Source organism: Myxine glutinosa, chromosome 9 (assembly GCF_964187855.1).
Source record: "Myxine glutinosa chromosome 9, kmMyxGlut1.1, whole genome shotgun sequence".
Classification (NCBI taxonomy): domain Eukaryota; kingdom Metazoa; phylum Chordata; class Myxini; order Myxiniformes; family Myxinidae; genus Myxine; species Myxine glutinosa.
The window spans coordinates 140,314,360-140,328,613 of record NC_136269.1 but is presented as its reverse complement, the minus strand read 5'-3'; the positions used below and the strand labels follow the sequence as shown (position 1 = coordinate 140,328,613).

Sequence of the window (14,254 nt, the reverse complement as noted above, 5' to 3'; positions counted from 1 at the left end):
AGAAAAAACCTCAAGTAGGCATTTCTTATAACGGTCTACCAGTCTCTGACATCGACTGGGAGAAATTTTTGCCCACTCCTCCATGCAGAATTCTTTCAGCTGTGCGATGTTTGTGGGGTTTCTTGCATACACAGCTGGTTTCAAATCCCCCCACATCTCGATGGGATTTAGATCCGGGCTTTGACTTGGCCATTCCAGAACCCTCCATTTCTTTCTTTTCAGCCATTCCTTGGTGGATTTACTGGTATGTTTAGGGTCCTTGTCATGTTGCAAGGTCCACCTTCGTTTGAGCTTCAACTTTCTGACAGATGGCCTCACATTATCCTCAAGCACCCCTCTGGTACAATGAAGAATTCATAGTGGATTCTGTGATGGTGATATTACAACTACATATGCGCAGGGTACACCCCGAAGTGGAGATCGGTTTCTGAGGTTTGGGACATGGAATGTAGGGACAATAACGGGGAGATCAGGAGAAGTGGTGGAAGTATTGTTCAGAAGAAGAGTGGACATATGTTGTGTGCAAGAGACGAGATGGAAGGGAAGTGGTGTGAGAATGGTGAAGTGTAGGCAGGGACAGAAATACAAGTTTGTGTGGCAAGGGTGCCTGGAGGGCGTGAATGGTGTTGGTGTCCTGTTTTCTGAGGAGTTTGTAGACAGTGCGGTGAGTGACGAGAGTGAGTGATAGGTTGATGATTGTGAAAATGATGATTGGAAAGCTCTTGGTGAACGTCATCTCGGGATATGTTCCACAGGTTGGTCGAAGCGATGAAGAGAAGGACAAGTTCTGGTGTGCTAAAGAGAAGCTGATGGAAAACGTGAAAGATGAGGAAGTTGTTGTGGTAAGAGGAGACCTAAATGGACATGTGGGAAGGAGTATGGATAGTTTTGAGGGAGTTCATGGGGGTTACGGATATGGTGTGAGAAATGGAGAAGGTGAAAGGATTTTGGAGTTTGCTGATGGAACTGATTTGTTGATTTGTAATACTCAGTTCCAGAAAGAGGACAATAAGCTTGTTACATACACGTCAGGTGGGTCGACGACAACCGTCGACTACCTGATGGTGCGTAGGCGAGATAGGGGGCACCTCTGGGACACAAAGGTGATCCCGGGGGAGGAGGCTGTTTCACAGCACCACTTGGTTGTCTGCGACATAAGGGTGAAAGGTGCGAGGAGAGCTCGGCGGGTGAAGTACCAACCGAGAATGAAGGTGTGGAGGTTGAAAGAGGTGACAGTAAGGGAGGCATTAAAAGAGAGGCTGAGTAGGGTAGAGGATGATGTGGTTGAGCTTGAAAGTGGTTGGATGTCAATGAAAGCTAGTCTGTTGGGAGCCGTTGGTGAGGTATGTGGATGGACAAAAGGACCACCGAGGCACTCGGAAACATGGTGGTGGGATGATGAAGTTGGAAAGAGGATTGCCGAGAAGAGGAAGAAGTTAAAGGTGTGGCAGAAGGCAAAGGGTACGGGAGCAGAAACAGCAGAGCATGAAAGTTATAAGGCAGCCAAGAAGGCTGCAAAGAAAGAGGTAGTAAAGGCACAGGAGGCATGGAGGAAAATGTTCGGAGAACGCTTGGATTTGGAAGAGGGTCAGAGAGCAGTATTCAGGATTGCAAAGCAGATAGCGAAAGAGAGGTGTGATGTGATGGGGGTGAGTTGCTTGAGGGATGAAGTGGGACAAATCGTTGTCGACCCAGATGGAATTAAAGGAAGATGGAAAAGATATATGGAAATGCTGTTGAATACAGAGAATGAATGGGATGGCAACAGAGAGAGTAACCCAGTTTTAGGACCGGCAGAGAAGATAACTGAGAAGGAAGTTGAGGAAGCAATAAAAGCAATGAAGAGTAGAAAAGTGGGAGGGCCGACGGGAGTTGTGGGAGATATGTTGAAGGCAGCACGAAGTTGGGGTGTGAAGAGAATGACAGAGATCTGTAATCTGGTGGTGAAAGAAGGCTGCATTCCAGTGGATTGGGAACTGAATACCCTCGTCCCTCTATACAAGGGGAAAGGTGACCCTCTGGAGTGTGGCTCGTACCGAGCGATAAAGTTATTGGAGCATGGAATGAAGGTATTGGAAAGGGTGTTGGAGAGGATGATAAGGAAGAAAGTGAAGATCGACGAAATGCAGATTGGATTTATGCCAGGAAGAGGAACGACAGACGCGCTTTTTATTGTGAGGCAGTTGCAGGAGAAGTACGAGAAGAGGAAGAAGTTGTTCCTTGGGTTTGTTGATCTGGAGAAAGCATTCGATAGGGTTCCACGCAAAGTATTGACATCGTCATTGAGGAAGTTAGGAGTGGAGGAATGGTTGATCAGAGTAGTGATGGCAATGTACAAAAGAGCGCGCACAGCTGTAAGGACGAAGGACGGGAACAGTGGTGAGTTTGAGGTGAAGGTGGGAGTGCATCAGGGGTCGGTACTAAGTCCACTACTATTTGTAGCTGTGATGGAGGTGCTGGCTCAGAACGTAAAGGAGGGTTTACCGTGGGAGTTGTTGTATGCAGATGATCTGGTGTTGATTGCGGAAAGTATGGATGGACTGAAGGAAAAGATGAACAAGTGGAAGGAATGTATGGAGACAAAAGGTCTGAAGGTGAATATCGGAAAGACGAAGGTGATGGCAAGTGGTAAAGTATGTGGTGAGGTGGAAAGAACTGGGAAATGGCCCTGTGCTGTGTGTAGGAAGGGTGTTGGAGTGAACTCCATTCAATGTACAATGTGCGCTGAGTGGATTCATCAAAAATGTAGTGGTCTGAGAGGGTCATTAACCAGCGTGGCAGCTACATTCATATGTAAGGTGTGCACAGAGGGAGCTGCAGATGGAGGAAATGTTGAGTTGGATCTTGGAGACGGCGTGAAGCTGGAAGGTGTGAAAACATTTTGCTACCTCGGAGACATGCTGAATGGAGAAGGTGGATCAGACTCGGCAACGGTTGCTGGAGTGAGATGTGCATGGAAGAAGTTTCTGGAACTGAGTGGTGTGCTGACGAGGAGGGGAGTGTCGTTGAAGCTGAAGGGAAAGGTGTATGCTGCATGTGTGAGAAGTGTTATGATTTATGGGAGCGAGACACGGGTAATGAACGTAGAGCAGCAACGAAGATTGGAAAGAGTGGAAATGCGAATGGTTCGATGGATGTGCGGAGTATCGTTGAGAGAGAGGAAGACAAATGATGAATTGTGAAAGATGATGGGAATAGAGCCTGTGATTGATGCTGTGAAGAGGAACAGGTTGAGATGGTTTGGTCATGTGTTGAGGAAGGATGAAAGTGACTGGTTGAGAAGAGTGATGGAAATGTATGTAGAAGGAAGTAGAGGACGGGGAAGACCGAGAAAGACTTGGCTAAAGACGGTGGAAGAAGAAATGCGGGCAAGGGGGTTAACAAGGAGAGATGCAGAAAATAGGGCAAAATGGAGAAGATTGTCATGGGGACCGCAAGGCTAACCCCCGCTCTAGCAGGGAAATGGCCTTAAAATGCATGTTGTTGTTGTTTTGTATTCTGTGATGGTGAGCTGCCCAGGCCCTGATGCAGCAAAGCTGCCCCAAACGATAATATTTCCACCACCATGCTTTACAGTGGGTATCAGGTTCTTGTGGTCAAATGCTGTCTTTGGTTTTCACCAAACATGTCTTCTGGTACTGTGGCCAAATAGCTCTACCTTTGACTGATCTGTCCAGAGCACATTGTTCCAGAAGTGCTGGTCTTTGCCTAGGTGTTCATTGGCAATCTTTAGTCTTGCCCTGATGTTCTTTCTGGACAGCAAAGGTTTCCTCCTGGCACACCTCCCATGTAGATCAAATTTGTGCAGCCTCTTTCTAATGGTAGGCTCGTGCACTTTGACATCAACAGTGGCAAGAGCTACCTGTAGGTCCCGTGATGACATTCTGGGGTTCTCAGAGACTTCTTTCAGCATCTTGCGGTCTGCTCTCGGGCTGAACTTGCTGGGTCGGCCTGCCCTGAACAAGTTGGCAGTTGCTTGGAATCTTCTCCACTTGTAGATGATCTTCCGGACAGTCGAATGATTGATTTCAAATTGTTTGGAGATCTTTTTAAATCCCTTCCCAGACTCATAGGCATCTATAACCTTCTTTCTGAAGTCCTCAGAGAGCTCTTTTGATCTAGGCATGGTGATGCCGCACACTTCAACAACAAAGAGCAAACCAAACTAAATGTCTGAGGTTTAAATGAGACAGGTTCCTCCAAGATCCTCTCTTACGATGTTCTAATCATTTGCACCTGAGCTGGTACACCTGATTCTAATTTTAGCCATTTGAAGTAGTGATAAAAGTACTTACTTTTTCCACATGCGAAATTTGCATTTATGTTTATTTAAATTATACAATGGACTGTAAAATGTAAATGTTTCATGATATTTGTTATATTATATCACCTTTATCTGTCAATATTGTTGAAATGAAGATCAAATAGCTGTATGTTGAAATATGTTTAAATAGGTAAAACTTTACATGGGGTGTACTTACTTTTTCACATGACTGTATATATATATATACCACTTTGGTTGAAGACCCACCGTTGCACGATTAACGTATGACTCCCATGGGAATTTGGTGCTGGGTTTCAATCGTCAAAACAAGACACGTGTGGTACCATACGTTTGGTACCATACGGTTTCAAACAAAGGAAAGAACCATACGTTTGGTACGCCAAACAAATTACAAATTCCCATTATCCCTCAGAAGGTTGATCAACTCATAATTAAAACTCTTCCTTGTCGATAACTGTCTTGCAGGTACCATGAGGCCTGATGAATGGCGAACATCCAAAAGTAAGTCAGATCAAATGACGTGCTTGAGAGGTCCAAGGTAGGATCTAAAATACTTTGTAATTCCAATTGAATAGTTATCCTACCGGAGCAATGAGATAAACTATATATCATTGAAATACCGTCCACCATAGATTTTATTGAGCAACCTCTCAGAGGAAGACGATTGACCACTGATGTAGCACTAACCCACTAACCGCCTTCAGATACATCTGCCATCCCAGGGACTGCATGACAAGAACAAGTGGATTCCACTGGATTTTGAATTATACGAAGAAACACATTCCATGTGGCTGGAGCAGATCATAAACAGAAACCATGTCAACCAAAAGGGCAGAGATGGATAAAATGTGTAAAAATGGTATCGGGGTGAGACCGGGGGGGGGGGGGGGGGGGGGCAGGATGCACCTTCTGCACAACAGCCTCGCGCTGTTTCTTTGTCATGTTGGAGTGCAGACAGGCAGCTCGGAGGCCAGCCGGTTGGCCAGATACCTGCAAGCGCCGAACACAAGGGCTGACATGAAGTACCATAGACATGATAAAGCTCACGTAGCTACAATAAACGACGATTGTACTGAATATCCATGTCATGATAACTTCGTACCGAATATCCGTACGATTATGGCACATGTTCTTCCTTGGACAAGTAAAGGTTTGAGTGCTTTTTCACCTCTATCCAACTCTCAAAATTAAACAATCTCATAACCCAGCATCAGGCAAATGTAGTACAAAGTCTCATCCAATGAATATATGAATGAATGATCGTTTTAAGGCCATTTTCCCCGCTGGAGCGGGGGTTAGCCTTGTGTGCCCCATGACAATCATGGTTCCCTGTTTGAGGCGATGTTTTTATGGCCGGATGCCCTTCCTGACGCCAACCCTTGGTCGCCTCTTACGATGCGCAGGGATACGGTGCACCTATTCTAAATCGGGGTACACACCGGGATCATTCATCCCAGCAAGCTGGTACTCAATTTGCCGACCTCGGAAGGATGACAGGCTGAGTCAACCCCCCCGGCGTTAATTCAGCGATCGACCGGGATTCGAACCCAGGATCCTAGGATCCCAAGCCGGCACCCTAACCGCTAAGGCAACACCAGGCATCCAATATACATTTATATCACAAGAGGTCTTCTTGGTGCAGTCGGTACAAAGTCTTTTCCCACAATGACTGCCGTATTGAGCTACAGAAACTCCCGTTACACCGCAATGCATTGTACCAAGCAAGCAAAGGCATGTCCATCGTGTGTCATTTCAACCGTTTAAAATGGCGGAGATTTTGGACAGATGGTGCAGTTCGCCATATAAGCTAATGTCAGCTGTAGTGTGTGCTGCTCGTGCTTTTCGCCAAGTTAAAACACTTGACAGAAACATCTCAATCAGGACAACAAAGTGAAGAGGTAAATAGTTCCATTTAACACGAGGACTGCAGGTCATGTGGACCGAGAACAAGAGGAATCCATTGGGGCTGTGAACACGACCTGATCGTCCATGAGTGACACCAGTGGAGAGATGACCAGAGCGATGGAGCACGAGCGGCGAGCATACATGAACGCTGGTAGTTGGTAACACAGGGATTTACCGCCTCCCGTGGACAGAACCAGCAAGGTGGACATGCCTGGGTTGAGGGACGCAGAAAGACAAGTTCATTCATTCTGTACGCTCAATATTTCCTCACAGGTTGTAATCGTACCCAATCCGCTACTAACGATGACCAACACAAACAGAACTAGAGCGACACTCGGTAGAGCACAAACCTCCGCCAGGCTGAACAGTTTATGTTTTGTATCCCAATGATCGGCTGTATCTGAATTTGGACCTGAACCAAATCGAATGGGCTTGTTCTCGTCACCAAACCAACTCGTCCACCAAGTTTAGTCGTAACTCGTCCATAACTTTTAAAAACATCATGTTTATATAATCGCTTTACACCCGATCTCTCAATGGTGAAGAATCACTTAGAATTAAATAATTCTCGGATCCGAATCCATATTCAGATCTTCACCAAAATTGAATCCAATAGTCCTTGTCAAATTCCCAACCTGTCCACCAAATTTTGTCCGAATCCATCCACAACCTTTTGAGATATCTTGTTCACAGACAAACAAACAAACAGACAGGGGTGAAAACATAACCTCCGTCCACCTTTGGTGGCGGAGGTAATGATTACCAGAAAGAACCCTCATGATCGCCTCCTCCTGACCAGTCCGAAACTCCTCATATCCAAGCAGGTGCAGCGTTTCATCCACCTCCCGAGGGGTGTCTGCAAGGAAGTACAAACAAAATTGTGACTAAAGGAAACAATTGACATTATAAAGCTTAAAAAGAAATCCATGACTACATCCGATCCTTACATCGATTAAACAAGAACGGCACTCGGTGGAGGGCATACCTCCGCCTGGGTGGCCAAATCACTCAATGGTGAAAAATCATTTTAAAATTCTACTATCTGGATCCGGATCTTCACCAAAATTGCATATATTCTTCCTGGTCACACACAGCCTGTCCAACAAGTTTCGTCCAAATCCATCCATAACCTTTTGAGATATCCCGCTATGTATCGTTTTTGGCCCCGTCTCCCAATAGTGAAGAATCACTTCGAAAATTAAATAATTCTCATATCCGAATCCATATTCAGATCACCAAAATCGAATCGAATCGTCCTTGTCAGACACACAACCTGTCCACCAAGTTTCGTCCAAACCCGTCCACAAGTTTTTTGAGATATCCTGATATGTATCGTTTTTGTCCCGATCTCCCAATGGTGAAGAATCACTTAAAAAATTCTAGTATCCGGATCCGGATCTTCACCAAAATCTAATCATTTTGTCCTTGTCACATACGCTACATCTCTGCCAAACTTCGTCCAAATCCGTCCACAACTTTGAGATATTTTGTTCACAGACAAACAGACAGACAAACAGACAGGGGTGAAAACCTTTGGTGGCGGAGGTAGAAACCACAACAACCCGATATCCTCACACGTGTGCTAGTCTTACATCACATGAAGGTTTATGCAAACACAAGGTGGACCGTAGCTATAGCCAACCATGGGTCATTGAAGTTAAACGCCATACGTAGATCATTGGCATACAAATGAACTGTAAACAACTCTTTTGTGACGTCATCAAGTGGTTGAGGCCTGTTTGGTGAACTCCACCATTGGCATTCAGTGCCACCTCACCCCGCAATGTCCACCTGCAGGAAGAAGTGTTCGTCGTTTTCACTTTATCTGCACATCGACAATCTATGGTTTTTAATTTAACTATGTCAACCTCACAGTCTGACTCTCTTGGTGACGAGTTTTCAAAAGACAAGGTGGTCAACCACACACGTGATCAACACAAAGTCCGTGCGTGGCCATAAAGGGTCACCTCTCTCGCCGGTTGTAATCTCCGGACTAGGCCCTACCAAGACCCAAAACGTTTCACCTCCGAGTGTTTATGGATCGAGGATCACCTGTGACGTTTTTGAGTTTCGTCATCAGAGCAATCCTCGAGTGTTCCACCTCACAGGTCATTCTTGTAAACCAGTGCAGATTAATTGGAGATCAAATCTAGAGCCTCGTAGCCAAGGCAAACATGCAACTGGATATATGCTCGAGCGTGTTTTTTCGACTTGAGTAAATATTGTTATGTCGGTGGGTTAGGGGGATATATAGATCCAGGTAGATCTGCATAGATAGGTGTTTCGACTGTCGTGATAGGGAATCCTCACCTGTAATAAGTTCTGTCTAGGCGGGTTGTCGGGGTAAGCTGCGTATCTGTGTCCCCGCCACGAGGGGCGGGGCATGTTAAGTAGTTCTAGGGTTTATGCTAATTCCCCGGTGTGTCGTCCCCTCTGTGATCATTCCGGTGCCCCTTAGGGCAATACATCACATACATTAGTTAACCCCATTAGCGCACACATTAATAAATACTCCCCTCTCACAATGACTGACCAGAAGAACCAACAGGAAGCAACCACGCACTACGGCGCCATGGCAAACACATCGACCAGGCAGGCAATTGCCACGCCCAGAAGGACTCTTGATTGATGGGGGGGAGGGGCGAGTCAGAGCATGTCGCTGATTGGAGAGTAGGGAAGGACGTGTGATGGGTCAGGGGAGGGGCAGAAAGCTTCCCCATGATTGGTGGAAGGAGCGACACACTGATTGGGCACCGACCAATGGCATGACACGAAGGGAAAAAGCGCTCGGCCAATGAGAGGGGGACGGACGCGATCGGAACATTCGAGAGGTCAAGGGGCGACGCGCTGGTTGGAGGGGAAGAGAGCCGACGTCACGAGACGGCGAGTAAAACCTCTCGCTCAGCGGCATTTCTCCTCTTCCCTTTGTGCTGGACCTTCTCTTGCCTTCGGACTTTGGTGGAGGAAGGAGGAGTTCAAAAGACGGTGGAGAGACGCAGCACTGACTATTCTCCTTCCCTGCGTTTGCGTGCGAACGACGAGCGGGCGGGCGAGGCTCGCCGCTGAAGCGTGACGGAGCGCAACAAGGACACATCGAGGCCTGGTGAACAGGGGGGGGGGGTGCGGGGAGGCCTGCTTCGCACCAACAACGGAGCCTGAACGGCCGAACGATTCCTGACATCCAGACAGATAAGCCACACTACGCAAATGCAACGTTTTCTTTTATTCATTCTTCCTGTGTCCTGTTGTTGAAGTCTGAGTGGGATCCCAACCTAGGTTTAGTTTTTATCGTTGCATTTCCTTGTCCCGATAGTTATTGTAAATAAACCCTTTTATTATTTTATTTTCTATTCTAAATTCCATGTTCGTGTGAGTTAATTTCCACAAGGTGAAGACGCTGGCACATGCGGACCGTGAGGTAAATCTCGCCGCTTCTTCTTTCTTTCTTTCTGCCTCCCACGCGTGTATAGGAAATCCGCCATTGACCCGAACACCTCAAGTAAGCTCGATTGCTATCCGTGATTTCCCCGGTCTTAACCGAGGGGGAGTCGCATGACAATATGTTTAGAATTAACAGTACGTTCATGCTAATCCGATACCTGTCCACGCGTAGGTTCTCAGAGTTTACCTCATTTGTGTGCTTTTTCCTCACACCCAAGAAATGACTTTCCTCTTTGGCCAAAGCTCGACTAGGCTGGTTCATTCCCTCCAAACTCATTCGGTTTAGCATCGAATTGACCCCTAACGCCGCTCGACAGCGAACAAAACCTTTGCTGTTGTACGGCCGTTTGTACGAGAGGTACAAACTCCACAAGAACATAACACCGACTGGGTACCGTTTCTCTACCTCTGAGTGAGCCGTCGCTACCCAGTGAGTAGTACGGTGAGCACTGAGTGGGTGGACGAGGTGGGGAGGGTGGAGCAGGTATCGCCACTTGCCAAGGTCGATGTGGATCACCTCCACCTTCCTGCACATCTGTGGAGAGACAGATCACTTTCAAGTCGCTTTCCTAGAGGATTACAAACAGACATTGTGCAATTTAACATGTACAGTATTTTCACCATCTCTAGGGTTCGTAAAGCATGTAAATGTAGGACAACAGCATCACAAGATCTCAAGGTATGTTTATGTAAATAAATAGGACCGCACTCAGAAGAACGCATACCTCTGCCAGGCTGAATTTTGTATCCCACTGTTAGGCCGCATAGCCTTCCTCAAATAAATACTCATATATGCTAATAACATTTTCAGATTTCACTCCAGATTTTAATACCTATCGAGGCCACGGGAACCGATCCTCCAATCCAAAATCATATTTCAATTATATACTTTAATTGGTCTGTGAGAGTAGATCGTGTTTCCAAGGCAAGGCTTTTTGAGTAGGCCGAATCAAAATGGCGGCAAAGATCCCTGCAAGGTGAAGTTGGGCTGACTAAAGATAAGCCTGTCATCACATATCAGCTTGCGGGAAGGTAGGTGGTATCCTGTAATATCCCGGTCTGTACTACTGTGTTAACTTTTGACCGCGCATGAGCTACGGCCTAGCGGGCTGGATTCTAAATTGCGACCAGACATTATACAGCCCGTTTTTAAATGTAGTGATGTTTACGGCCTTTTTGTTTGGCTGTCAGGATTGTTGATGAAATGTGTTGGTGAAAGCCTCGGTCATTAGCAAATATGGAGATGCAGTTTTCAAGGATATCTGGCAGATCATTGAGTAACATGATAAAAAGCAGAGGTCCAAGGATGCTCCCTTGGGGAATGCCGCTCCTCATTTGAGTCCAACTTGAACTTGTCCCATTGATGGTCACTCTCTATTGTCTCCCTGTCATGAATGCTGTAATCCATCTGAGTAACTTCCTGTCTATATACCATATGCTGCTACATTGGCAAGAAGTCGTCTGTGAGGAACTGCGCTTCTTGACAAGGTACAATTATTCGAATTTGACCGTGCAACATAGTGTGATGGAAACGGAAAGAGCACACAAACAACAACCACAGCCATGATGACTAACAACAATTACAACTACATGCTGTAAATAATGTTTTTTGTTTTTTTTTGCATACAAGATCGAGGCTCGTGTAAGAGCGAACATTAATCACAAAAAGACAAACTGACACATAAAACATATGCTAAAGGGATCGGGAGACAAGATGGGGAGAGAAAGGGAAGCACACAAGAACAACAGTAGAGAGCAGGGACATCGGGAGATCTGTGGGAGGGAGAGGGCTTGGGGGGAGGAGAGAGGTATAAAACACATGGACACTGCTAAGACTTCCAGGAAAGAAGTCGGTGTTTCAGAAAAGTGGATCTGGGGTGAATTAATGGGGGTAGAAAAGATCAAGGTTTTGGATGGGGCAAGATAAGAGATGGTGGTGAACAGCCGTTTTAAAAACCTGGAGGGAGGAGTTGGATTGAAGAGAGTGAGGGAGTTTGTTCCAGAGGTGGGAGAAAAGAGGAATGAAGGAGTGAAGGTGAACAGAGTCTTGATTTTGGCAGTTTCACCAGAAGAGGGTTGCAGGCAGATCTTGTGCGACCTGTAGGAGTATTTGGGGGACAGAGCTGGGGGAGCAAGGCCGGAGAGGAGTCGGTAGAAGACAGAAGAACAGCTTTTTTTTTGCTTTTTTTACACGTGTTCCATTTAATTTACATCCTCATCGAAACACATATAGAGACATGCAATATATTCAATACTATAATCAGGCCGTAAAAGAGTGAATGTGTCCGTCCGAGACAGTCCCTTCCACTACTCTTTCCCTGTACTAAGCCATGCCTGCTGTGAGTATTAAGTGAGTATCGACTTCCTCTCCCCCTCCCCCATACCCCCACCGTACAGCCTCACTCCCCCACCGTACAGCCTCACTCCCCCACCGTACAGCCTCACTCCCCCACCGTACAGCCTCACTCCCCCACCGTACAGCCTTACTCCCCCACCGTACAGCCTCACTCCCCCACCGTACAGCCTCACTCCCCCACCGTACAGCCTCACTCCCCCACCGTACAGCCTCACTCCCCCACCGTACAGCCTCTCTCCCCCACCGTACAGCCTCTCTCCCCCACCGTACAGCCTCACTCCCCCACCTACAGCCTCCCTCCCCCACCGTCCAGCCTCCCTCCTCCACCTCCAGCGTCCCTCCACCTCCAGCGTCCCTCCTCCACCTCCAGCCTCCCACCTCCCCCCCCATACAGCCTCCTCCTCCTCCTCCTCCCCCCCCCCCCCATACAGCCTCCTCCTCCTCCTCCTCCCCCCCCCCCATACAGCCTCCTCCTCCCCCTCCCCCATACAGCCTCCTCCTCCTCCCCCTCCCCCATACAGCCTCCTCCTCCTCCTCCCCCATACAGCCGCCGCCTCCTCCCCCCCCATACAGCCGCCGCCTCCTCCCCCATACAGCCGCCACCTCCTCCCCCTGTGTGTGTGTCATTGTAATATTGGGGGGGGGGGGTGGGGGAGAGATGGGAAGAGGGGGAGGAGGAGGAGGGAGGAGCGGTGGGGGGGGGGGGATGACGCAATCACCCTACTGTTAATGTGCTAGTCTTCTGTGTTACAAAAGGAGTACTGCCTGTCTGTTTGTTTGTTTGTTTGGCTATAACTTGAGAACAGATTAACGGATTTCAATGAAACCAACAACGGTGGATTCAGGGAACTCCCAGGAAGGTTTGTGGATGGGCACATGTGGTGAAACTGCAAATGCCACCTTGTGACCTCTCTCTGTCCCTCTCTCACCACTCTACTCCTCCCCCTAATATTCCCATCAGCAAAGCGACGGTAGGTATTTGCTGGTACTGTACAATAAAAAAAGAGTTCAGTTTGGGGTCTTAAAACCTTTCCTCAAGCCACAAAAACCTTTCCTGAAATAGATAGAAATAAATATTGAAGTGATAATTAGCTCTGACTGACCCATTGAAGGGTTGCTGGATTGGAGTGCTTGTTCTGCCATCTGATCCAAAGTAGGAAGGGCCTCTTCCTTTTCTTCTTCTTCATCATTTTCCTCCTCTGGCAAAGCAGGAGCTGCAAGTGAGGGAAACGAACCTGAAAGATACGAGAAACGCAAGAATAACATTGAGTGCTACATCAAGTACTTTTCAAGAGCACTTCCTGGAAGGAGGGCTGGGGCATTAAACTGTATACAAGACTGGAAAGATTATGAGCAGAGCAAATTTGTCACCACCAAGTGCAGCCGCCATCTTGGGAGGCCCACGTCTGTCAGATATATTTCGGTTTGCTTGCTGTACTTACCTGACTGATTAATTTGAACCTCATTTTACTGCTCTGGTCGCAAAATTCCCAACTGTGTCACCATAAATGCATCAATCGCTCGAGACAAGGATGTGAAAGGACGAGACAAGGAAGTAAGTTGTGACGTTCATTCATGATTTTCATGAAATTAATGTGTGAAGATAGACGAAGTTAGACTTTGTGCTCGGGCTTCCCGCCAAGTCCCATATGTGTGAACTCCATTCAATGTACAATGTGTGCCGAGTGGGTTCATCAAAAATGTAGTGGTTTGAGAGGGTCATTTACCAGTGTGGCAGCTACATTCAAATGTAAGGTGTGCACAGAGGGAGCTGCAGATGGAGGAAATGTTGAGTTAGATCTTGGAGACGGCGTGAAGCTGGAAAGTGTGAAAACATTTTGCTACCTCGGAGACACGCTGAATGGAGAAGGTGGATCAGACTCTGCAACGGTTGCTAGAGTGAGATGTGCATGGAAGAAGTTTCGGGAACTGAGTGGCGTGCTGACGAGGAGGGGAGTGTCGTTGAAGCTGAAGGGAAAGGTGTATGCTGCATGTGTGAGAAGTGTTATGATTTATGGGAGCGAGACATGGGTAATGAACGTAGAGCAGCAACGAAGGTTGGAAAGGGTGGAAATGCGAATGGTTCGACGGATGTGCGGAGTATCGTTGAGAGAGAGGAAGACAAATGATGAATTGCGAAAGATGATGGGAATAGAGCCTGTGATTGATGCTGTGAAGAGGAACAGGTTGAGATGGTTTGCTCATGTGTTGAGGAAGGATGAAAGTGACTGGTTGAGAAGAGTGATGGAAATGAATGTAGAAGGAAG

At 47.2% G+C, this 14,254-nt stretch overlaps 1 protein-coding gene across 6 annotated transcripts in view; it reads right to left on the bottom strand.

The window, feature by feature from the left end:
• RECQL4 (RecQ like helicase 4) overlaps nt 1–14,254 on the bottom strand; it is a 53,027-nt gene that overhangs the window by 22,508 nt on the left and 16,265 nt on the right. For all 6 annotated transcript variants that reach the window (XM_068127988.2, XM_068127990.2, XM_068127989.2 and 3 more), the window contains 5 exons: nt 13,091–13,222; nt 10,038–10,166; nt 6,954–7,046; nt 6,265–6,401; nt 5,192–5,275 (listed from right to left, as the gene is read on the bottom strand). In XM_068127988.2, the coding sequence (XP_067984089.2) occupies nt 5,192–5,275; nt 6,265–6,401; nt 6,954–7,046; nt 10,038–10,166; nt 13,091–13,222 (575 nt within the window). The remainder of the gene's footprint in view (nt 1–5,191; nt 5,276–6,264; nt 6,402–6,953; nt 7,047–10,037; nt 10,167–13,090; nt 13,223–14,254) is intronic.